Source organism: Carcharodon carcharias, chromosome 17 (assembly GCF_017639515.1).
Source record: "Carcharodon carcharias isolate sCarCar2 chromosome 17, sCarCar2.pri, whole genome shotgun sequence".
Classification (NCBI taxonomy): domain Eukaryota; kingdom Metazoa; phylum Chordata; class Chondrichthyes; order Lamniformes; family Lamnidae; genus Carcharodon; species Carcharodon carcharias.
In genome coordinates, this window is record NC_054483.1 from 16516750 (window position 1) to 16540045 (window position 23296).

Sequence of the window (23296 nt, forward strand, 5' to 3'; positions counted from 1 at the left end):
CATCATTGCCAACTTGCGCCTCAAACTCTCGTAGTTCCCTTTATTTAGATTCAGGACCCTAGTTTCAGATTCAACTTCTTCACTCCCTATCATTTTATGGTAGCTCTTCCTCAAGGGACCCCGCACAACAAGATTGTTAATTAATTCTTTCTCATTGCATAATACCCAGTCTAGGATAGCCTGCTCTCTAGTTGGTTCCTCAATGTATTGGTCTTAAAAAACATAATGTACACATTCCAGGAAATTCTCATCCATAGTATTATTGCTAGTTTGGTTTGTCCAATCTATATAGAGATTAAAGCCACGCATGATTACCGTTGTACCCTTATTGCATGCGACTCTAATTTCCTGCGTAATGCCTTCCCTTACATCTCATTTACTGTTTGGGGGCCTATAGACAACACCCACCAACATTTTCTGCCCCTTGGTGTTTCTTACCTCCACCCAAACAGATTCCATATCATGATCTTACGAGCCAATATCCTTCCTCACTATTGCATTGATTTCTTCCTTTACTATCAATACTACCCCACCTCCTTTCCCTATTTGTCTGTCCTTCCTAAATATTGAATGCCCCTGGATGTTCAGTTCCTATCCTTTGTCACCCTGCAGCTATGTCTCCGTAATTGCAACTATGTCATAACAGTTTATATCTATTTGCGCTGTTAATTTATCTACCTTATAGCAAATGCTCCGAGCATTAAGATACAATATCTTTAGACTTGTCCTTTTAACCTTGTTAGTTATCTTAGCTTTATTTTGCACTATGATCCCATTTATTTTTTGCCCTTGTTTTTTCTGCCTTCCACTTTTCCTTCTTGCTTTTCTGTCTTTTGTTTCTATTCTGTTTCCCCCCTCCTCTTTCTCTCTGCTCAGATTCCCACCCCCTGCCATTTTAATTTAAAGCTCCCCCCCCCGCCCACCGACTGCACTAGCAAACGCCCCCACGAGGACATTGGTCCCGGTCTTGCCCAGGTGCAGCCCATCCTGTTTGTACTGGTCCCACCTTCCCTAGAACTAGTCCCAATGCCCCAGGAATGTGAATCCCTCCCCCGCTATACAATTTCCTGCAGCTACTATTGCATTTAGTTAATTCTACCCCCATTTCAATTGTTGCATTCAATTCACAGTGGTCCAAACAAGTGACACTCCATAACCCAAGTGCTACACTGTGGAAAATCATTCTACACAGAATTTCAAGACCTCAGGCGAAAGATGTAACATCACTGCACATACCTCACTTAGAAGGCTCTGGGTTAAGCAATTTCTGCTCAAGAACTGTCCAGTAATAATGCATGCTGCCCATTAGCACCCGAAGAGCAGTTTGGGAAATATTACTTGCTGGCACTGAAGTTCATCTCAAACATATATTAAAATGACAGCCAGAAAGCAAATGGTAATACTTTGTTATGAAGGCAACTGCGACCACCTTTTCCAGATAAAGGTCAACTTCAGTTGATAAGTAAACACAGAGGTTTAATCTATGGCCTAAACTTTTTAAATAAGATCCTCGCAAACAATGGCATCTTTGTCGCATTTATTTAGTTTTGAATATTATAATTCCAATTCGCTGAAAATCTATTATCTATTTCTTACACTTGATGATTTCATTGTTTTTTTAAAAAAATTTCCAGCAAAGCTCAACTTAATTTGGAAATTTGCCAGTTGGTAGTCTGTGTATGTATTTAGGTTTCAAAAATAAAACAAATAAAACACAAAGAATTTTGTATTGAAATATACTAACACATTCATTAGCCTACCTGAGAAAGTTTGAAGTACTGATTAGCTGGCCTGTAGCCAGTTCTATGAATGCTGTTGACTGACCTACACCAAATTTAATCTTGCATCTTGAACTTAATGTTTCCTTCAGAATCAAGGTGAACATAGGGAGCTCATTGCATTATACCTCCTATAAAAATAGTGCTTTGTCTACAAGCGTTGATTTACAGAAGCCTTCTCACAAGTGCTGAAGCAGACTATATTCTTAAAATCAGCTGTTCAAATGCGATTTAGCACATATTTTGCTGTCAGGGCAGCCACCGGTGATCCAGTCGGTATCCCAGGAAATGGGCCAGAAGATCCAGCTATGTCAATATGAGAGTAGCGAAGAGGTTTTTCAGAATCTATTCCATGCTGAAAAAGAGAAAACTTGATTAAGTACAAATAGTTTCCAAGTGTTATGTTTACTATATTTGAATGTAAGGCTACAAGTAAGAATTTCCTTCAATACCTTGATGCATCCCACCTCATGCTCAGATCAAACCTTTGAAATGGAGCAGTACAATGAGCTTTCTTTCCTTGACCTGCTAGTAGAAAAGTAGTACACCTCAAGCCTACCTTCACTGGTCAATATACAAGGTGGGGTTTCTTATAGCTCCATGCGCTAAGATTGCCTGAATCTCGTAAATGCGGCCCAAGCCATAAGATCACTATGCAAGCTTGACGCTGAGATAGTGCACAAAGCTATCCTGCAGGATAATGGCTACCATGATCAGATCATTGCTCACTGTGTATCGCGCACAAACAAATCTAAGGCCTCCATTTGCATACCTGAAAAGTACCTTGTCTATCTCAAATTACCAAGTGAGATTAATGTAACAAAAATTTGAGCAACAGGCAAAACTCGTTGTTTCACACTGGCACTATGCGGTCACAAGGCAAGTGTTATTTTACACTACAGGAAGCTGTCTTCAAGCAAAATGTTCTGTCTACCACACAATTATGTAATGTGGGATACAAATTTCAGTGTCCATGTGATGGCATGTAGGCTTTACATCCCCAATGACTGGCAGATTCTATTGCACAGCATGGCTCTGCTGCTGCTCACAATAGGCAGAAGACTGATTATACTCAAAACAGGCCATAAGCTTGCAAAGCTCAGAAAATTACGTCTAACATCAGATGCAATTCTGCGATCAGCCACACTTGCTGAATAATCCTGAGTGTATGAAAAATTGCACTAAAACTAATTTCAGATCAGTTGGACTCGCAATGTGGCTCACTTGCACTTCCGAGAAGCTACATATATTTAAACACAGGGCCCTGACCTTGCAGGCAAAAGGAACATGTTCAGGCATGGTGTTGTTTTTGCATTAACAAAGTTAGTGGATGCAATAGTTGGCTATTATATCATATTAAGGAGGAAGCCATTGTATCAATTAATTTTTGCCACGTCTGCTCAGTAAGTAGGTGCTGCTTTGTTGTTGTAGCTGTCCCCCATCCAAATAAACAGTGCCATGGATTCCTGTGGCACAAAGGCAATCAAGATTTCAGACTCAGTGGCTAATCCATGTTGTGGAAGACTTCATCTTAATAAATTTCATCACAGCAATTCTGCCTGCTTTAAATATCTTCAATACTGTGATAGTGGAAGAGATTGGGATTTTGTCCACAAGCTATTGCTGATTAATCTGCACAAAACTATGGCAAGAAGTGACCAACTTGAATGATTCCTCCCGTTGGCCGATTGTTGAATTCATAATGGGATATGGGTAAAGAATAAATTTAGTTTTAACTTAAGAGCTATTTCAACTGGTAGCTCTTGTACAGTACACAATTTGAAAGCTATCCAACACAAATCTTCAGGTGGCACTGAATGCTACCTTATCTAGGCCGGAAGCCATGATGAGGAAAGCTGCAGGTGACTGATGTCCACGGGGTGTGGCACTGGATGGCTGGTTGTTGCACTGCAGAATCTCTTCGTATTCTGACTTGCCTTTGTGAAAATCATAGTCTTCACGCCGAATGGTAGAGATTTCAAAAGGATCAGCCACTTCATGAGCAGCTAAAACAAAAACACAGCATTAAATGCACAGAAGTTATTATTTGATTCAGTGATAAAGTTTGAATTTTAAAAAAAACATTAAAAAGGTAGAGATAAACATGTTGGGTCTATAACAAGCAAACTCTCCTGGGAACAAAACCCTCCCATAATAACCCACCTACCAAAAAGCAGATGTAAACCAAGGTTCATCTCAAAAACCAAACAAAGACAGGGATAGGAAACAAGGTCGTGGCCTCACTTAAAATTTTTGGCCTCTTCATTCTTAGCACATCCTGAACAATCTATCAAGGTACATATAAAATAGTGAAGACAGTAACTAGAATGTCAGAAAACTTATTCTGAATCGGATTAGCAGTATATAAAGCCAGCAGCAAGATAGTCTTTCATCCCCACTGAACATCATAAACTCTCTGTCAGAGTACTTATTATTCTCCTTGCCAGTCACTAGGATTCCATCTTGCACTATGCACATTTACATAAGATATACAGCACAACAGGCCATCTGGCCAAATCAGCACATATTCATGTCCACTCAAGCCTCCTCTCATCTTGACTCATGTAACTCTAACGTCTTAAATCTATTTGCATGGCCTTCATATGCTTGTCTTGCTTACCCTTAAATATATTAATCCTACTTGTTTCAACTGCTGAGGTGGCCAGTTTCACATTCTCACCACCCATGGCTAAAGAAATTTCTTCTGAATTCACTATTGGATTTCTAAAGAAGGTCCCAAAAACACCTAAACATTCATCACAATGAAACCATTATCTTCTCTGCCTCTGTACCTTTCGTGTGCTAAATGCCAGTATGTATCCTGCATTTGGATTGAGCTCCTTTCTACCCCGCCTCTCTTCCCCAAACCTGTTCTACTTTTCAGGTCATCTTGATCCACATGCTAACTTTGCATCCCCTCTTTCAAAGTCTACCTTTGATCATACCTTCATCTATCTTATGACTTATGTAATGGCAAGCCGATAGTAAATGCTGAGTTGTTCAAATCCAAAGGGAAACTTGAAACAACTGCCACAACTTGTTTTGCAATTTGTTGAAATTTCAAGATGCATGCGTTGAATTCAGTAGTAATAAGACCAAGTATTATAGGATTTTACAAAACTAGATTAAAAGAAATGACTTTAAATGCATACATAGATCTACAAATTGCTCCTATGATAACTTCTAAATCCCCTCCTTTATCTGACTCTCAGTTACATTTTTGTTAAGGCAACAGTAAAACACAGATTTTAAAAAGACCAGGCAAAGTAAACGATACCCTGAGCAGTCAAATTCAAAAATTGAGTTCTCTTAACTTCAATCCCTGAAGTCAATTTGAGGCACAGATGTTGAAGCCATTTCACACTGGTTGAATCTTAGACTGCCTTCCCTCACACACAGCCTTCGCTTCTTTATCCATATATTTTCCGTTTTGAATGCAAATACCCATTGTTTCACTATGTCTTTGGACTTTACCTTCCTGATAATAAGTCTCTCATAGCACTAAGTTTTACCAGTAATCTTGGGGAAAAATAAATCAACACAATATTTCTTATTACTTCTGCTGGCTAGGTGTAGATTATAACCCCACTTTTGAATTCAAGCCACACTAGTTTGTTTAAAAAAAGCAAATTTCCCCCTTTACGCTTCATATTCTAAAACTTTCCTATGTCTACCTAATTAACATTTCAAACCCAACTTCTCTTCTTACATCAAAGCACTCAGACTGCACACGCACACCACTACAGACATTATATTTTCCTGACACTTAGATCACCTGAGATGCTTGGGGATTATACTGAATGAGGAACATAAATGGTAATCAGACCCATTTACTCATGTTTTAAAATGTGAAGAGAAGACCAAAGACTTCAATTAAAAAAATCCCAAGCAAATGCTACGAGTCTGTCATATGCCTTTCATGTATCAGATTATATAGACAATTAAGCAAAGCACACAAAGCTGCTTAAAAAATACTTCCCAAAATGACAAAGCGGTAAAGTACTTTAGACAGTCGATAGCGTCACTTACTGAAAGTTGAATTCAGATTACCCAATCTACTCATACCTCGTAGGTATGGAGGGACAAATTGCTTACCTACTTGAAGTTCTTGAGCAGTCTTTGACCATTGGGCAGGACCATTATCCATTATAATCTACATCCAAAGAGAAACACGTGGTAGTTCAAATTAAGTTAAAAATATGAATAAGAGGAAATAATAAGATTAAAGTTCGAGACAATTGTGGTCCCTGTGTTTGAAGCAACTAAAACAGACATCTTTCAATTTAGCTGAAGAGCAGTGTGGACAGTTATCCATCAATTTTAAAATTGCATAGGAACATGTGCATTTGAAGCTAATTTAAGTTTCAAAAATAAAATCTCAGATTGTTCAGATGTTGAAGCGGTTCGCATAAGTTTGAGGGCAAGCTTGTATTTATATAGATCCTTCCAATATATCAAAAATGCTTCACAGTCAAAGTGCAAATATTTTTGCATTATAGGGAAACTCAGTCAATTTGTACATGTCAAGGCTCCACAACAAAATAGGATTAGTGACCAGATAGTCTTGTTTTGTGCCATTGGTCAGGGATAAATGTGGGCCAGGATATTGGGACAACTTCCCTGCTCTTTCATGGAATCTTTTACTTCCACCAGGGCCTTACTTTTACACCTCATCCAAAAACCAAGAGATCTGACAGTGCAGCATGCCCTCAGCGCTGAAGTATCAGCTTGGATTATAGGTTTAATCATCAGGACGGGCATGTGTGTGTCAGTATTCTTTTTTCTGTACCCCCACCAACCAAGAAAAAATACTTTTAAGCTTCACATAATCCAAGGCAAAACAGCTGGCAATATCAATAATATTTCTGATTCTCGAGAGTTCAGGTGAGCTTTCAAACACAGCCAAACTTTCACAGCAGCTCAGCTTATTGCCACTATGTTCATCTAATAAATAAACAACAGCATCCTGACATCAAGTATCTCCACCTGTAACAGCAAAAGGGCTGAAAGCTAGCTGATTTTCTGTTATAGGATTGGGTCATTTATGAGTTGTTTGCACATCACACATTAGATTGAACTCACTGAGTAGTTGAAACCAACAGCTCGAATAGCATGGCCAGTCAGTGTGGCAATAGTGAACAGTTCAAAGTGGTTAGGAACATAGTCTTCGATGGCCTGTAGAAAAGAATTAACATGATGTTCAAAGTATTACCAGTCAACGCTAACATTTGTCCCCAGATGCTGGAACAGTACCATTCAGTATTATGTTTTCCTACTTTCATTTTTGAAAATTTGTTCTTTCATGGGATGTGGGCATCACTGGCAAGCATTTGATGGCCATCCCAAATTGCCCTTGAACTGAATGCCATGCTAGGCCATTTTGGAGGACAGTTAAGAGTCAAACACATTACTGTGAGTCTCATGTCACATGTAGGCCAAACCAGCTAAAGATGGCATATTTCCCTCCCCAAAATGACATTAGTGAACCAGATGGGTTTCTACAACAATCGACAACAGTTTCATGGTCACTATCACTGAATTAGGTTTTACTAATTGAATTTAAATTCTACCAGCTGCTGTGGTGGGATCTGGTGATTGCGAGCTTGAAGCAATAAAAATATACTGATTTATTCATTTGCTGCTTGCAGAATCTGATTAGGCGATGAATAGATGTGCAACCATATTAAGGATTACTGTGCTACTCTAGCTGCAAGTTAATTAACAACTAATAGCCTGTTTTGTTGTAATTGTTGGTTCAGTAAAATCCAATCAAATATGAATCAATATCTTCAGCTGAAAATAGGTCTGGGGATATGGGCAAGAAACTCTGTTGTCTGGTTCGAAAAAGTCTGTGAAAAGCTGATACACAATTCAGCCCAATTTCATGCAATTGATATTTCTTCCTTTCCTCAACTCGATAAGATTCTGTGCAGAGCTATGGTATTAAGTAATTTTGCTATTTCTCAATTACAAGATTTTAATAGGATCTAAAGGGTTAAATTATGAAGACAGGTTGCATAAAAGTGACCTTTATCCCTGGAGCAGAGTGTGTTAAGGGATTAATTGATAAAGGAGTTCAAAATATTCACGGTTTCCTTTTTTGAGGGATATCAACAATGAGAAACATGTGATCTTAAAATTTGAGCGAAAAGGAAAAACAGGGAGCATTTGTTTTGCTTCTTTAAAAGGTTGTGGATGCAGGTAGATTTGGAGTTTTTCAGATAGAAATCTAATGACAATGAATAGATTTCTGTGAGGCAAGGGTATTAATGGATAGAGGAAAATGGAACTGAATGACATATCATTCATGATCTGACTGAATTAAGGAGCAGACTTGAAGCCAGCTAGTGTGCATTACACTTGAAAGGAATGGAAATCACTCCTTTCACAAAGAAGAACAAAGGGCAGCAGTTTTAGAAATGGTGCAGTACACGTCTTGGCAAAGTGGCAATACATGTTCAGAAGACAGTTACAAGGCATACGGGATTCTAGACTTTTGACAAGCAAAGGCATAGACATGCAAAGCAACAAAGTTATGCTAAAGCATTAACAGACACTGGTTAGGACCCAACTCCAGTATTTTGACCAATTGTATACACCAGACTTCAGGAAAGATATCAAGGACTCAGGGTGCAGAGGAGATTTAGTGGGCTAGTGCTAGGGATAAAATCAGTTCCCGTCTTGAAAAATGGAGTTCATTCTCCTTAGAGCAGAGGAGGTTAAGGGAAGATTTGTTACGTGTTCAAAGTCATGCAGGGTTCTGATAGAGAAAATGAGAAACAGTATCCAGTAGGAGAAAGGTTAATAACAGAGGACACATGTTAATAGCATTTGCCAGAAGCATAACATGAAGGAGGAAAAATAATCATTTTACACAGCAGATTACAGCCTGGGATGCACTGCGTAAAAAAGTGTGTAAGAAGCCAACTAATTAACAACATTCAAAAGAGACTTCAATAAACAATTAGAAAGGGGAACTTGGCTCAAATACAAGTCAAGAGCAGGAGGGGCAAAATTAGTTTGTTTCACTCTTTGAAAGAACTGACACAGGTATAATAAAGTTGAACTGCCTCTGTCTGTGCTGTATAGTTTCATGAGTAATTGCCAAAGTTGAAATATTAAAACCAGGTAAGTGACAGAACTCTTGCCATGAAGCAATGGTTTCATGTTTGGAACATCTTCATACCAATATAGCAATGAGCAGCAGTAGCAGGCCAATCAGCCCCTTGAGCCTGCTCTGGCATTCAATAAGATCATGGCTGATCTCCTTTTAACCTCAACTCCACATCCCCTGCTACCCCTGATGACCTTTCAACTACTTGCTCATCAAGAGTCTGCCTCTACTTTAAAAATATTCAAAGGCTCTGCTGCCACTGCCTTTTTAGGAAGTAAGTTCCAAAGACTCATGACCCTCGTATTCCGCCTCATCCGTCTTAAATAGGCAAACCTTACTTTTAAGCAGTGGGTTCTAGATTCTCCCAGAAAAGTAAACATCCTTTCCACATCCACACTGTCAAGGTCCCTCAGGATCTTCCTTTGTTTCAAACAAGTCACCACTTAATCTTCTAACCTCCAGCAGATACAAGCCTAGCCTGTTCAACCTTTGCTCATAAGACAACCTGCCCATTACAGGTATTAATCAAGTAAACTTTCTCTGAACTGCTTCCAACTCATTAACATCCTTCCTTAAATAAGATGACCAGTACTGCACACAAGTGCTCCAGATGTAGCCTCATCAATGCCCTGGAAAACTGAAGCATAACCTCCCTACTATTGTTTTCAATTCCCCTGACAATAAACAATAACATTCTATTATCTTTCCTAATTACTTGCTGTACCTGCATACTAACCTTTTGCAATTCATGCTCTAGGATACCCAGATCCCTCTACATTTCAGAGCTCTGCCACCTCTCTCCATTTAGATAACAGGCTTTTTATTCTTCCTTCTAAAATTGACAACTTTAACATTTTTCCACGTTATACTCCATTTGCCAGATCTTTGCTCACTCATTTAACCTATCCATATCCTTGTGTCCTCGTCACATCTTCTATCCGACCTAAGTGTCATCAGCATATTTAGCAACCATACCTTCAGGCAATTCATCCAAGTCATTTATATATATTATAAAGGAGTTGAGGCTACAGCACTCATCCCTGTAGCACACCACTCATTACATCTTGCCATCCAGAAAATGACCCACTTATGCCTACTATTTTCTGTTAGCTAGCCAATCTTCTATCCATGCCATGAGCTTTTATTTTTCACCGTAACCTGACATGGAACCTTATCAAATGTCTTCTGGAAATCTAAGTGTAGTACATCCAACCTTTGGTCCACAGCACAAGTTACTTCAAAGAACTCCACTACGTTGGTTAAACATACTCACAAAACCATGTTGACTCTGCCCGATTACCTTGAATTTATCCAAGTGCCCTGCTAGGACATCTTTAATAATAGCTTCTAACATTTTCCCGATGACAGATACGAAGCTAACCGGCCTGTATTTTCCCCACTTTGTCTCCCTCCCATTTTCAATTAAGGACTTGTCTGGTGATTGTAATTTTCGCCCGAGTTCCTCCCTCCCTTCCATTTCTTGATTTATAGCTGCTTCTGGGATGTTACTTGTACCCGCTATAGTGAAGACTGATGCAAAATACCTGTTCAATTCATCTACCATTTCCGTATTTTCCATTATTAATTCCCCAGGCTCACTTTCTGTAGGGCTAATGCTCATTTTGTGAACTCATTTTTTGTAACTATCTATACAAACTCTTGACACTTCTACCTAGCTTTCTCTCATAATATGTTTCCATCATGAATCTTAATCATTCATTGCTGTTTTTAAGATTCTGGCCAAACATCTTTGCATAATTATATGTTTTTTCTTGAAGTGTGATACTGGGTTTAACTCATTAGCTAATTATGGATGGTGGATCCTCCCCTTGGAATTTCTCTTGTTGGAATGCACCTATTCTGCGTATTCTGAAATATCCCCTAAAATATCTCCCACTGCATTTCTATTCAACTATCCCTTAAGCTAACAGGCCAGTTCACTTTAACTGACTCTGCTTTCATGGCCTCGTAATTGCCCTTATTTAACTTTAAAATCTAGTCTAGGACCCACTCTTCTCTCCACCAGATGGAATGTAAAATTCAAGCATATTTATGGTCGCTTTCATAATTTGATAGGAGACGGTTTCTACATTGAAAATATGCTGTGTATTAATACTAATCCACAGTGCCAATCCCTAGCTTTTTCTTCTTCATTTTTACAACAGGAACATGATGGATAGAGCTGCCAAGTCAAGGAATTAAACAAAAGTTTGTTGCGATGTTGCAAGAATCAGGGACTTTTACTTTAAGACAAATTGATCAATTATGGAAATATGTGACATATATCCCTCAGGTAATCATGCTGCAATGCAGTTTTAATTGTCAAACTGGACTACAACAATTCACAAAGCAAAGTGGGTCAGATTTAACTTCAAGGTCGTCAGCATAAAGGAAACATTTAGGTTAGTGGGAAATGCAGTAACATGACAGCCCCATCAGTACATTTTTAGACATGTTCATTTCATTTCTCCTCCCCTCTTTTGTCCCCACCCTTCAGTATATGGTTAAAACTGGAGAACTTTCTTCCATAAAACTAATACTTTTGATATGCTAGAATCTCTCTCCAACCTACCTAAGAAGCAAAATATTTCAAAAGGTATTGTGTTGTAACCAAGTGAAAGTTCTCATGTGCTTTGGAAAATAATAAATCAAGCTTCTCTTAACTCGCCACATAGGACAACACGCACCTTTTCCTTCATGGAACACAACAAGTCCACCATGGCCATCCGACCCTCTGCATCTGTATTTCCAACCCGAATTCTTCTCTGAGCACGAGATGTGATAAGCTCATCTGCTACATAACAATCTAGCCAAAAAAAGAAAGCAAATGCACAGGGTTCAGGCAGCTAAATACAACTGCATCCAGATAATAACAACAGAAGTAACAGTGATAGATGCCTCAAAATGTCTCAATGGGGTCTAGAGGCAGATGGTAAACCGATACTACTGCCTTTTACGTGTTTCCTCTGGCTCCGGTTTGCTCAATCTGAAATGTACATGGCAATCAGAGCATCACCATTGTGCAGAGCTGCTTTCACAAGAACTGTGCTCAAATTCCAGATCTAAAACAGCAAAGGAAATTATTCGAGTGGCAAGGAATTATCAATACATCCAAACCTCAACCTGAACCTAACACACCTTGCAATTGAGAAAAATTGAGCAAGGTGGCACAACCATTTTAGAAATGGCATGCTTGTGGAGACCATACTTTTCAGATTCACATTACCTGAACCAACACTGTTCCTAACCATTGCCATTGCACCAATTACTTTTATTCCTTTGGGTTTCAGTATGGACAGCACCTGTATTACAAAGTAATTCCAGTCAGTAAAACTGCATTATCTCAGTTCAGTTTGCATTTAAACAGCATCTTAGCAGAGTAAAACACCAAGTTCCTTCAGGGAGAATTGACAATCTTAAAATTTCTTTTCAATTGCACATTAGTCAAAAAAGGGCTTGTTCCATTAAGCAGATGAAAAATTCTAGAGAGCTCATTGATCTTGCAACATGAATGGCTGTCAGGCAAGCACATGCAGTAGCAGAAAGGGCATATCATCCCTGCAATTGCAATGTTGCACATGAACCAGGCAAAATCAATTGTAAGAGCAAGACAGACAATTTTAAACATGATGCAGCTACGACTGATCAACTGAGTACAAATTTAGGCTGCACCAGGTGGGAAATATTGAATATAACATGTTAGGATTTAAAATCAAGAGCACCCACACTACTCACATCAGCATGTATTAACAATGGATTCACAATTCAATTTAGATGCTGTAGAATGCAGCTGAACCTAGTAAAATAACAAAGAGCTGGAAACTTAGCAACTCCATCTTTTTGACTTAAACACTCCTCAGTTCCACCTTCAAAAGGTGGGCCTGTTGGAGTGATGATCATTACAGAGTAGTTAACACTATTAGTGTATGGCTGACAACTCCCTTTCTGCAGCAACTGAATTGATCCGCTTCTCTGGAAGAGGAATCAACAGCCAGCACCTTGCTGCTATAGCAAGCTCACAACAGAGCAGCAGCAGAAGTTAAGAAACAAGGCTGAGCCAGGTTATAAGTTAATTTTAATTTCAAAAAGCAGACAAACTGAATGGGAAAAAGTAACTAGAGAGAAAATACCTCAAAGAAGCCTGCAACAGCAGCAGCTCCACATTTGTCTCTGTGCATTCCTGCCATTATACCACCAGCTTTAATGTCAGCACCACCAGTATCATAAGTTACTCCCTGAAGGCAAAAAAGATGGCAGAGCAATTATCTGACTTCTGACTGCTCAACAGCTGTATTAGACAAAGCAAATGTTGCAGTTAGGAGCGAACTATTCTACAATAATTTTTCAATAAAATTACCTGTTTTGAGGATAGCCATTCAGCCTCTCTCACTTAATCCATCCAGAACACTTCACTTCAACTTCCCAACAGTTGATAAACGATTCTAACATTTTCAAAAGCACGACAACAATCTGCAAGTCTATGCAAGCTATGAATCACTGAAAATCAAATTCACAGCCCGCAATGTGCTGTTTAATAATATCTCCACTTACCCTAGACTACAGCAAAATCAAGTGGCGGGCCCATTTCCCAGCAATCAAGGAATGTTATCATGGTTTCGTTGGTCGCCTGACCACTGCCACCAAAAAGAGTATCCTCCCAGGTTTCAGGCAAGAACACGCTCCCTGCTGGACAAAGGAGTCCCATGAACTTCTCTGGCAATACACCAATCTGGCAGCCCATATGGTTCAACAGCCCTGCTCAAGTCTCCAGATTCAGCCAGACGCCAACGATCAATTGAGTGTGTTGAAGGCCTGAACTTAATGCACTCTGGTTGCTGCGCCTTGGCCTTTTACTTTGCCTTGGAGCCACGAATGGTATTCCAATGGAATACCCAGCCCCAGAAGTCCAGCCAAACGCATAGCTTCCTTATTGGTCCAGAGTACAAAAGGATCTTTTGTCAAGGACACTAAGCAAAAGTTACATTACAACTACACTGCAAAATGACATTAATTCCTCCACACGCCCTCACTCCCATAAAAAAAGATGGTGTGAAGGAAGGACTAGCAGCAATCAAGAAAGGGAAGGCAGCTGGCAGAGATGGTATTCCCTCTTCAAGTCTCTCCAACAGGTAGGCCCAATAGGATACCAGCGGCTTGTGAAACTGTACCATAAAGCCATGGAATCAGAATGCATCCCGACGCACGGACAATGGTCTCTGCTATACTAAAACCTGGCAAGCCGATAGGTGACCAAGCAAATTATAGGCTGATGTCACTTCTGTACCTGACTTTAAAACCCCAAGAACCTAGCCTTTTACAGAGAATTAGCAGTCTCATCGAGGCTGTGATCCCTGAAGAACAAGTGGGCTTTTGGCCTAAAAGTAGCTGCGACCAAGCTGCTGCACTCAACTGTTATGGCAAGAGGAGAGTAAATGCTGAGCTGCTTAAATCCCAGAGGGAAACTTGGAAACAGCTGCCACAACTGTTTTGCTATTTGCGCTTTTATTTAAAGATGCATGCCTTGAATTCTGCAGTAATAAGTCCACTGAGTCTTAAAGGTTTTTCACAAAACTAAATTAAACATTTATTGCTAAAAGCAGATTGTTAAGCACATACATAGGTCTACAAATTACTACTGTAACTCCTAGCTCCCCTAATTAATCTAACACCCAATAACATCTCTTTAAGGCAACAGTAAAACAACAGATTTAAACAGACCCAGGCAAAGCAGACAATACTCTGGACAGTGATATTCAAAGTGAATTCTCTTAGCAACTTGGTACACGGAGACCGAAGACTTTTATACACGTTTCTCTCTTTTTAATGTAAATCCCATTGTTCCAATTTGCCTTTGCAACTTTACTTTTCCCATAATATAAACCTTTCATAGTGCTCACGTCAGTAATCTTTGGGAAAAATAAACACAGTTTGGCTTGGCCTCTGTTGGCTAGGTGTAAACGCCTTACCATGTCTTTGAAATTCACTACTCGGGTCTATCTGAAAATGCCAATGTTCTTCACACCTCCCATTCTAAAACTTCCACCATGTTTAGGTAATTAGCATTTCAAAACTAGTTTCCCTTCTAACTCATCAGAGCACCCAGACCTGCTGTCTGTAATTCAATTAAAAACCACACACACATGCACACACACACTCTAATCCAAAACCCACTATTAACCTACCTTTACAATAAATTACAATATTATGAAAATTATATTTTCATGACAACTCACATTGAAGCCGGTTTCCAGAGGAAGCTCAAGGCCTGTGCAGACCTTGTGGACCTGTCATCAGCCTATGACACTGTCTGGATTAGAGGCCTGATGCTGAAATTTACAAGGATAATTCCCTGCCTCAAAACACTACGCCTCCTTTGAGCAACACTGAGCAATAGCTGGCTAGGTATCCATCTTGGCGACAAAACCTGCTCATCTCAATCCCTTCATGGACTGCCACAAGCATCGTGCTGCCACCCAAGCTCAACATCTACCCGAGTGACACACCAAAGTTGAGCAAATTTGTATATGCAGACAAGCTTGCCCTGGCAACACCAACAGAGTCCACTTTCAAAAGAGACCTCAACATCATGTCTGACCTCTTCCATAATGGAGACTCAAAGCAAAGCTCTACACAACACACTACATTTCATCTCAAAGAGAGTGCTGAACACACCCTGTATGTTACCTTCTGCAGCAACTTTGTACCACATGACCCCAGTCTGACTTATCTCGGAGTGAAAGCGGACCGCATACCTCCCTTCCACAACTGCCGGAAGCTGGTAGCCATCAAGACGAAGTCAAGAGTCAACTTGATCCAGAAACTGGCAAACACCAGTTGGGAAGCCTCAACACCAGCACTACAGGCTTCAGCAACCGCCCTGATGTATTCTGTAGCCAAGCACTGTGCACCAGTATGGACCACAAGTAGCCGCAGTTCACTGGTTGATGTTCAACTGAACACTGTAATAAGATGCATCATTGGAACACTCAAATCAAGCCCAGCACCCTGACTATCCGTAATGGCACACATAGCCCCCTCACTGATCCGCTGCAACGGCGGTCCTCCGTGAAGCTCGGCGAATTCAGGAAAACAAACATCTCCCCATCCATCAGGACCTCACTCATGTCCCTCACCTCTGCCTATGTCACCTAAGTCCTTTTGAACCCATGCACAAAACCTCCAGCCATGAGATTTCAACGCTGAACAAGCTTGGAAAAATCAATGGTCCTCACAAGAAGTTATGAGCAACAACCTTGTAAAGATCCAGCTCAGAAGATCCCTTATAAAAACAGAACAGGAGGTTGGCCATAGGGCCCCTTGAGCCTGCTCCGCAATTTAATAAGATCACAGGTCATCTGATAGTAACGTCAAATCTGCATCCTACCTGCCTCCGATTACCTATCACTTCCTTGCTTATCAAGAATCCATCTACCTCTGCCTTAAAAATATTCAAAGACTCTGCTTCCACTGCCTTTTCAGAAAGATGGTTCTAAAGACTCACGACCCTCAGAAAAAATCTTGCCTCATCTCTGTTTTAAATGAGCGGCCCCTTATTTCTAAAACTAGTTCTAGATTTTGCCACAAGAGAGAACATCCTCTCCACATCCACCCTATCAAGACCCCTCAGGAAATTATATGTTTCAATCAAGTCGTCTCTTACTCTGATAAACTCCAGCAGATACAAGCCTAGCCTTTCCACATAAGAAAGCCCATCCATTCCAGCTATTATTCTGGTAAACCTTCTCTGAATGCTTTCAACGCATTTATATCCTTCCTTAAATGAACTGGCCACTGTACACCGATATGGTCTCACTCATGCTCTATGTAACTGAAGCATAACCTCCCTAATTTTGTATTCAATACCTCTCAAAATAAATAACATTCCAATACCTTTCCTAATAACTTGCTATGTCTGAATATTAACCTTTTGCGATTCATGCAGTAGGATACCCATATCCTTCTGCATCTCAGAGCTCCTCAAACTCTCACCATTTTTATAATAAACTTGTTTCATTGTTCCTGCCAAAATGGACATTTTCACATTTTCCCACATTATATTCCATTTGCCAGATCTTTGCCCACTCACTTAAACTATCTTTTTGTAACTTCCTTATGTCCTCTTCACAACTTACTTTCCTACCTATCTTTGTGTCATCAGCAAAGTTGGCAACCATCCTACCCATCCCTTCATCCAAGTCATTTATATAAATTGTAAAGAATTGATGTCCCAGCACTGATCTCTGTGGCATGCCACTTGTTACATCTTGCCAACCTGTAAAAGACCCACTTATGCCTACTCTCTGCTTCCTGTTCTAGCCGTGCCAATATGTTACCCGCTATACCATGAGCTTTTATTTTCCACAATAACCTTTGGGATGGCAGTTTATCAAATGCCCCCTTCTGAAAATCTAAGTACATCTACCAGTTCCCCTTTATCCACAGTACATGTGACTCTTAAGAACTCCAGTAATTTGGTTAAACATGATTTCCCTTTAACAAAACCATGTTAACTCTGCCTGATTACCTTGACTTAATCGAAGTGCCCTGCTATATCTTCTTGAATAACAGCCTCTAACATGTTTCCTATGACAGATGTTAAGTTATAATTTCAACCTCCCACAAAGCTCATGTGCATTCTTGCACCACATCCAATGTGGATACTCATGCACAAATGCAAAATTAAAAATTCTGCTGTGGGCACAACTCTGGGCTGCTATGCAAAACCACTGAACATGTAACAACTCAATGCCTGCCTCAAACATGGAGGTATTTCAGTGATACACTATTATGCCATATCATTATCCCATAATATCCTGGCTTGATCACCTTGACGTCTAATTATAATGGTTGCTCTATACTCAGCCACACGAAGGAAGGACAGTAAAATTTTCAAATTATTTAATCCACATCTTTAAATATTTCTCTCTCATGTCCTGCACAGCCATCAGTACTTCAATGTCTCACTGGCCAGAACTGCGTACAGCGCTCAAACAGTGGTCTGACGAAAGCACAGTATGATAAAAGGCAAAATACTGCCGATGCTAGAAATCTGAAACGAAAACAAATAAAAAAATGCTGGAAAAACTCAGCAGGTCTCACAGCCATCTGTGGAGAGAGAATGACAGAGATAACGTTTCGAGTCCGTATGACTCTTTTTCAGATCTGAGCACAGTATGGTTCAATGATGAATTTTACTCTTAAGGCTCATGTACGTCAACATTCCACTGGCTTTAATTATTGCTGCTCCAGGTTTTTTGGACGTGTTGAGCCTTCGTTTAACACATGGAATTAATTTTAATTCCATGTTCAATTCTTCACCCTCTCACAACTCCTCAGATACTGAAACAGTCCATGCTCAAAAGTAGCAAGGCCTAAACAACATCCAGGCTTGGGCTGTCAAATGTCAAGTAACATTCGTGCCACACAAGTGTCAGGCAATGACCATCTCCAACAAGAGTGAATCCAACCATCAACCCTTGATGTTCAATGGCATTATCATCACTGAATCCACACTACTAACATCCTGGGGGTTACCACTGACCAGAAACTGAATTGGATTAGCCACATAAATGCTGTGGCTACAAGAGCACGTCAAAGGCTAGGAATCCTGAAGCAAGTAACTTACCTGCTGATTCCCCATAGCCTGTCCCCCATCCACAAGTCAAGAGCGTGACGGAATATTCCCCACTTAGCTGAATGAGTGCAGCATCCACAACACTCAAGAAACTTGACACCATCCAGGACAAAGCAGCCCGCTGGATTGGCACCACATCCACAAACATTTACACCCTCCACCACTGACACACAGTAGCAGTAATGTGTACCATCTACAAGGTGCAATGCAGGAATTCTACAGGGCTCCTTAAACAGCACCTTCTAAACCCATGACCACTACCATTTAGAAGGACAAGGACAGCAAATAAATGGGAACACCACCACCAGGAAGTTCCCCTCCAAGTCCTTCACCATCCTGACTTGGAAATATATCATCATTCCTTCATTGTTACTGGGTCAAAATCCTGGAACTCCCTTCCTAACAGCACTGTCAGCGTACCTACACCACATGGACACCATTTGAACTGCAGTTCAAGGCAGTTCACCACCACCTTCACAAGGGCAACCAGGAATGGGCAATAAATGCTGGCCCAGCTAGCAAAACCCACATCCCATGAATAAATGAAAAAAAAAGAGACAAAATGTGCATGTAACCACTATGAAATGCAGAGAACTAGTACAAGGATCAGGTTGGGACACCCTCAATTAAAACACATGAAGCACGAACCATTCCGCAGCTTTATCCCTATACTCTTACCTTGCCAACAAGCATGAGTGTTTTTTCATTGGCACCCTCTCCTGTATATTGCAGCTCAATAACCCGTGCCTGATGACGTTCTACATCTGTAGGGATTTGAGGGGGAAAAGCATCAGTATTTGGTCTGTCAAATCATGAAATGTAGACTATTGAAGTCAGGGACAAGGAAATTCTCAAGCGTCTCTAATAGTATAAAGTATCCCACCATGACTGGTTCAACAATTTAGCCAAGTATGCAGGGCATTTTGCAAAATGGAAAAAATAATTTGGATGTTAACAATCTGAAAGCAAACATCAAACTGGAAATATTCAAGTCAGGGAATACCTGGAGAAACAGAAATCAGTCAACTCTTCAAGTATAGAGGCCATTCCTCAGATCAGAGCAGTCCTTTGACCTGAAACCTTGACAGTCTGGCTTCAATTTTTCTCAGACCTTAGCCTGCTGAGCATTTCTAGTTTTCTCATTTTTTTAATTAATTATGGCTATAGATTAGTTTCAATGTTGACAGATCCTTTGGCTCAAAAGATGCACAAAAATATAAAATATAGCACTACACTTCATTTACCATGTATGAATTGATGAAACACTTATCTCCTGGAACCCAAGGGCTCTAACTCCTACACAAAACCCTACACTTACTGAATTACAGCAACACTTTTGCATGCATTAGACAAATCAATTGGTGCAAGTGAACCAGAGCTCACTACTGTGAGTAACATGGATTAAGTCGGGACCCCATTCTTCGCATGATAATGCATCTAAATTAACATGACCTTGTATTCCTCAGTTAGAACAACAGAACAAACTAAATTAAAGCAAATTACTGAACAGAAAGATGAAAACCTTTGGAAGAATATTAAAGCAAAAGATCCAAACCCATAATTTAGTGTGCTGCATACATTTGATTAATTCAGAGTGAATTTAAAACCCATGAGTGCTTGAAATTATTTTTTTGTTAAAAAATAGCACAGCAACTGATTAAAAGCAGCGATCACTTTGTTAAAGGTGGTTATCTGCTAGTCAGACTGATCCACTCAGATGAGTCATAAACAAAGTGCACTTCAAAGTGAAAATTATGGTAAAGTGAGTTGCTCTTGAACGAACAATACACAGGAAAGCATTTGAGATTGAGATTCAGCAAGACTTTTGTCAGCATTCGCCCACTCACTGCAACAATATAGTCAGCAAAAGGATTGCATTTACACCTTATTTTATTGGCCTTCACAATTTTGCAGCAGGTTTAAAACATAATGGCAGTTAGATTTAGAATTTCTAGAAAGACTCGAGAAATTTTTTAGGTTGTAATGAGTTTGAATATTCTGGACGCCATAGAAACTCTGAAAATAGATGGGTATTTACAGATAGAGATCAAAAGATTCACTTTTGATTAAAATGGATTCCAGTGTGGAACAGTGGACAGCAACATAACTAATTTTTAAAGGCAGAAAATAAAAGACTCAGTTCAGTCTATCTATCGACTTACCTTTGGCACAGCGATTGACTGCTGCCAAGCATGGGTACTCTTCTTCTAGTGTTGTTAAATCACTGATCACTGAAACCTGGCAACAGAAAAGATCAATAATCTGAACTAGCTTTTGGCATCGATGGACTCAAAAATTGCAAAGACAGGGATTTGAAGACTTAACATTCTTCATTGCCCTCTTCAAGATGGCTCGCAGCATTTATTCTGTTAAAAATAAATTTATTTAGCCTGCTTTAAGTGAAAAACATTCAAATGCCCGAGTGCCAAGAGTCAACTACCTAAAGCAGAATTCAAAGCAAAGTGAAAGCTCAGCTCAGGCATAATGTGAGCCTGTAACCAAGCAGGGGCTCAAATACATCAGTTACTTAATATTCATGAAGCAAAGGAAGTTTATCCTTTTCTATGTAAAATCAGGTTGAAAATTCCCAACTGCCACTCTCATACCTAGCACAAAGGAAGACGGTTGTGGTGGTAAGAATTCAATCGTCTCAGCTCCAGGACATCGCTGCAGAAGTTCCTCTGGGTACTGTCCTGGGCCCAACCATCTTCAGCTGCTTCACCAATAATCTTCCAATCATCATAAGGTCAGAAGTGGAGATGTTCGCTAATGATTGCACAATGTGCAGCACCATTTGCGACTCCTTAGGTACTGAAGCAGTCCACATGCAACAAGACCTGAACAACTTGGAAGCATATCACTGTTCCTTCATTGTCACTGGTCAAAATCCTGGAACTCACTTCCTAGTGACAATGTAGGTGTACCTGCACCAGATGGACTGCAGCAGTTCAAGGCACCAGCTCACTACCACCTACGTGGGGGAGATCAGGGTTACGCAGAAAATGGTGGCCTTGCTGGCAATGTCCACAACTCAAAAAAGATGCCCAAGTAAAAAGCTTTGCAAGAAACCAAACAAAAAAAAATTACGCAGTGAATGCACTGCCTGGAAACGTAGCGAAGCCAGATCTATTTGTAACTTGTAAAAGGGAAAGGGAATTGGACAAATACTTGACAGGGAAATATTTAAGAAGCCATGGACAAAGAACAGGGGAAGTAAAACTAACTGGATAGCCTTTTCAGAGGGCTGGCCAAAACAAAATGGTGCCATTCACTGATACTGCCTTCAGTGTTGTACCATTCTACAAATCTATTTCATGCTAATTTGAACAGAAATGTATAATGTACATGGAGAAAAAGGGAGCATTTTGAAGCTTCTTAAAACAAATAAACTACTTCAGTGAACACTTACAGAGACAACAGAATTACTAAAAATACTCTGAACATAGTCAGCCACTTTTGGAGCTGCCATTCGCTCTGGGTCAGATCCACCAATATCTCTGCATACAGTTCTGGAAAGACAAAAACAGTTATGATTTTAGCTCAGATTATCCAAATGATTGTTTAATCACTTGACTGCTGCCCAAACACTTGTTAGGAATGAAGTTAATCTCTAATCTGCCAGTTCAAAAAGCTTCCTGCTCCTAATTTTGATTGTTCTAGCAATCACAGCTTCACTATGGGCAGGAAAAACAAAACTATTGGAGGATTGATTCAACTTACTTGAATTACAGCAGGAGCACTGCCGAGAGCATTTTTGCTCAGAACAGATGACAGCAAGTAATGATGCAGATGGAGAAGGGTAAAAAAACAACTTTGGCTTTCAAAGAAGTCAAGGTAGTCTTCAAAATTAATCAACATGTGAAGGAAACATGTGTGTAGTCATGTTATTTGGGGCAAACTTCACTTTGCTCAGAATTTAAATTTTGACTTTTGTCCCCAGTATTTTATATTTCAGGTGACTTTTTCCAATCAGCATGACCCTCGACTGGTCCTTACCTGCCTCTCTCTACTGCCGATGACAGCAATACAAGTTTCTTTCCTTCCTCCACACTTGAGGCCCATACACCCAGATAGTCCACTTTAGTGGCCTTTTCTGGGTATCGCTCACGAATCTCCAATGGCTGCAAGACATGAACATGGGAATTACTTCACCTGTCAGTCAAGACTCTCCTAGATCATTTTAACCGAGATTAGAATTGTAAGGCAGCATTTACTCAACTCGGCCAATACACTCCTCCTCCTTCAGGTACCATGCTGCAAGAAGGTGTTGGCAACCATGGAACATTGGATTGTTCCATGATTATGCTTGGCAAATTCCTGCAGTGCTTTGCCATGGCCTTCTACAGTATGGCAGACCACAGAACTCTCCTGCTTTTACTGTCTATCAGGCATATTGGAAGGATTTACAGGTTGATAAGCAACCTGGGGTTGGCCACTTTCCGTGGCCATCATGTCCTGAAGAGCAACTTAAACCTACAGCTTCTGGCCCGAGGTGGATGCTACCACTGCACCAGAAGACCTCCATAGCAAGTACGCTAGATAAAAGGTTTAACAAGTCCTTAATTCAGTAATTCTTTACCCAAGGGAGAGGCCTTCCAAAGAACTGTTAAGGTATCCCTCCCCGACATTTTTGTCCTACTAGGCATCAACTGTGCCCAACTTTTCAAGCCTCTGCAAATACCACAAGTAAGTTCAGCAGGTCGGTGACCTAGCGCTCAGTACTATGCCAAAAACAGGTAGCTCACTTGACCAATGGAAAATTTGAGCACA

General features: G+C 40.2%; 1 protein-coding gene across 1 annotated transcript in view; it reads right to left on the minus strand.

The window, feature by feature from the left end:
• Positions 1-1522: 1522 nt before the first annotated feature.
• zgc:152830 (uncharacterized protein LOC767682 homolog) overlaps positions 1523-23296 on the minus strand; it is a 37738-nt gene continuing 15964 nt past the window's right edge. The window contains exons 7-17 of the mRNA XM_041210429.1: positions 22523-22647; positions 21936-22035; positions 20689-20764; positions 19205-19290; positions 13023-13127; positions 12119-12194; positions 11580-11698; positions 6861-6953; positions 5874-5931; positions 3603-3784; positions 1523-2133 (exon numbers count right to left, since the gene is read on the minus strand). Coding sequence (XP_041066363.1) covers positions 1999-2133; positions 3603-3784; positions 5874-5931; positions 6861-6953; positions 11580-11698; positions 12119-12194; positions 13023-13127; positions 19205-19290; positions 20689-20764; positions 21936-22035; positions 22523-22647 — 1155 coding nt within the window. The 3' untranslated portion in view covers positions 1523-1998. The remainder of the gene's footprint in view (positions 2134-3602; positions 3785-5873; positions 5932-6860; positions 6954-11579; positions 11699-12118; positions 12195-13022; positions 13128-19204; positions 19291-20688; positions 20765-21935; positions 22036-22522; positions 22648-23296) is intronic.